Source organism: Pygoscelis adeliae, unplaced genomic scaffold (assembly GCF_000699105.1).
Source record: "Pygoscelis adeliae isolate BGI_AS28 unplaced genomic scaffold, ASM69910v1 Scaffold121, whole genome shotgun sequence".
In the NCBI taxonomy this organism is placed as follows: Eukaryota; Metazoa; Chordata; class Aves; order Sphenisciformes; family Spheniscidae; genus Pygoscelis; species Pygoscelis adeliae.
In genome coordinates this window covers 6,096,700-6,098,518 of record NW_008824359.1, presented here as the reverse complement: position 1 = coordinate 6,098,518, position 1,819 = coordinate 6,096,700, and the positions used below count along the sequence as shown (strand labels likewise).

General features: G+C 40.4%; 1 protein-coding gene across 2 annotated transcripts in view; it reads right to left on the bottom strand.

Moving 5' to 3' along the window:
* TFAP2B (transcription factor AP-2 beta (activating enhancer binding protein 2 beta)) overlaps positions 1-1,819 on the bottom strand; it is a 26,398-nt gene that overhangs the window by 22,475 nt on the left and 2,104 nt on the right. The window contains exon 1 of one of the 2 annotated variants that reach the window (XM_009319693.1): positions 343-369. The exons of the other annotated variant lie outside the window; for it this stretch is intronic. Within the exon in view, the coding sequence (XP_009317968.1) occupies positions 343-369 (27 nt within the window). Of the gene's footprint in view, positions 1-342; positions 370-1,819 lie in introns of those variants that run through there. 2 annotated transcript variants of the gene reach the window in all.

Genomic DNA, 1,819 nt, shown 5'->3' with positions numbered 1-1,819 from the left:
CATCGCGCTGAAGCTGCGAGGCTAAAGTAAACAAGAAAAATATCTATTCCACAAAGTGGAGCTCGAACTCCCACAAGCAATGGCACACATGGTTTAAAAAAAAAAAAAAAAAGGGAAAAAAGTTTATTTTTTTCCCCTGCTCTCCCCCCCAAACTCCCCTAAGCTCAAATCGAGAACACACAATGCAAAAAGGGAGAAGCAGCTGCAAGCCTCCTCCAATTATTGTGCTAAATTACCAAGCCAAAGGCGTTTAAAAAGAGAGAGAGAGGGAGAGAGAGAGACAACAGATCGAGAGAGAGAGAGAGAACATGCAATTCTAGTACAACATGGATCCAAACTCACCATGGCGGAATAGGTGTGGACTAACATCTGGAAATAAAAAAAGTCTTGTAATAGCTAAAAATAAAATAATGGCGATAATACTAATAATTGGAGGGAAAAATATCAAGGAGATCTGCAAAGGGACGTGTTGGACACAGGAGAACAGCTTGAGATATTTCGAAGTCTATCCATCAAACAAAAAAAAAAAAAAAAGAAAGAAAGAAAAAAAAAAAAAGACCAATGCCCCCAAAACCGAGCCTGGAAACCTCTATCTACATATATGATTTACCCCTCCCTCTCTGGTCTTTTTTTTTTCCTTTCCCCCCCCCCCTTTTTTTTTTTTCCCTTTGAGCTCCCAAATACAATCCTCTTCAACCCAAGGCTAGGCTCAGACTGCTCCGCTACCCCTTCCTCCCTTTCCTTCTCTACACCGCCTCATAATAATTGATATTCATGACTATTAATATTACACGACTACTTTAAAGGGAGAATGCAGGACCAAATGGAGCGTGAAGCTGGCAGCCAGCTCGAGAGCTCCCCTACTATTGTAAATGACGTTCATTCAGTGGAGAATTACTAGATGTAATCAGACGAGGGGGGCTGGCAGAGGCAGAGTTTGGGGAGAGGGAGAGGGGGGAAAAAGTTTAGCAAGGAAGAGGCATAACTTCGATTAACTCGAGCGGAGGAAGATGCGGAAAGTAGACACTGCTGAGCTGGAGCAAGGAAGTGAGATGAAGCAATGCTAGAGGCGAAGAAGAAGAAAAAAACATTTCCTTTTTTTTTTTTTTACATTTAATTATACATTCCTAATACGAGGAATTGATTGCCTTTGGTGCTTTTGTTCTTGTAGTTTGTTTTGTTTTTGGTTTTTTTTTGAACAAATAATGAGGAAAAAGAGGCTTTTCTAATCTTTTTTTTTTTCTTTTTAAAGAAATGGAAGAAGAAATGTGCAGTCACTATAATATATGTCTATTTACAGCGGAGATTCAGCCTTTCTGGTGCATGTTACAGACCGTATGTATTCGCAATAGCCAAATAAATACTTTAATCTGCGTTAAGTTGGGTTCCACTTTGTTTCTGAACCCTGTTCCTCCCGCCCGATACGGGGGGAAAAAAAAAAAGTGTGTATATATATCTCCCGATTTTCACCCAAATGTAAAATGTACGCAGTGAATTTTAAAGGATAGTAAATTTATAGTTTCGAGGCAAAGCCAGGGGCGATATAAAACCTTTTTGATGTTGCAGGAACCCGTTCAACTGGACTGTCTGCCATTTCTGTTAAAGTTCAACTTACGTTCCTTCCTAAATAGACTCACACTTCCCAGAGCGGCCCCCCCGCGCACACGCACACGCACACACACACACACACACACACACTTTTGTTTTAAGAACAGATTCAGTTTAAGGGGCTGAGACGCCCCTACCATCTTGTTGTTAATTGTAAGTCGGAAAGAAGAGAGAGAAACACTTTTTTTTTTTTTAAGATAAATCTAGAGGG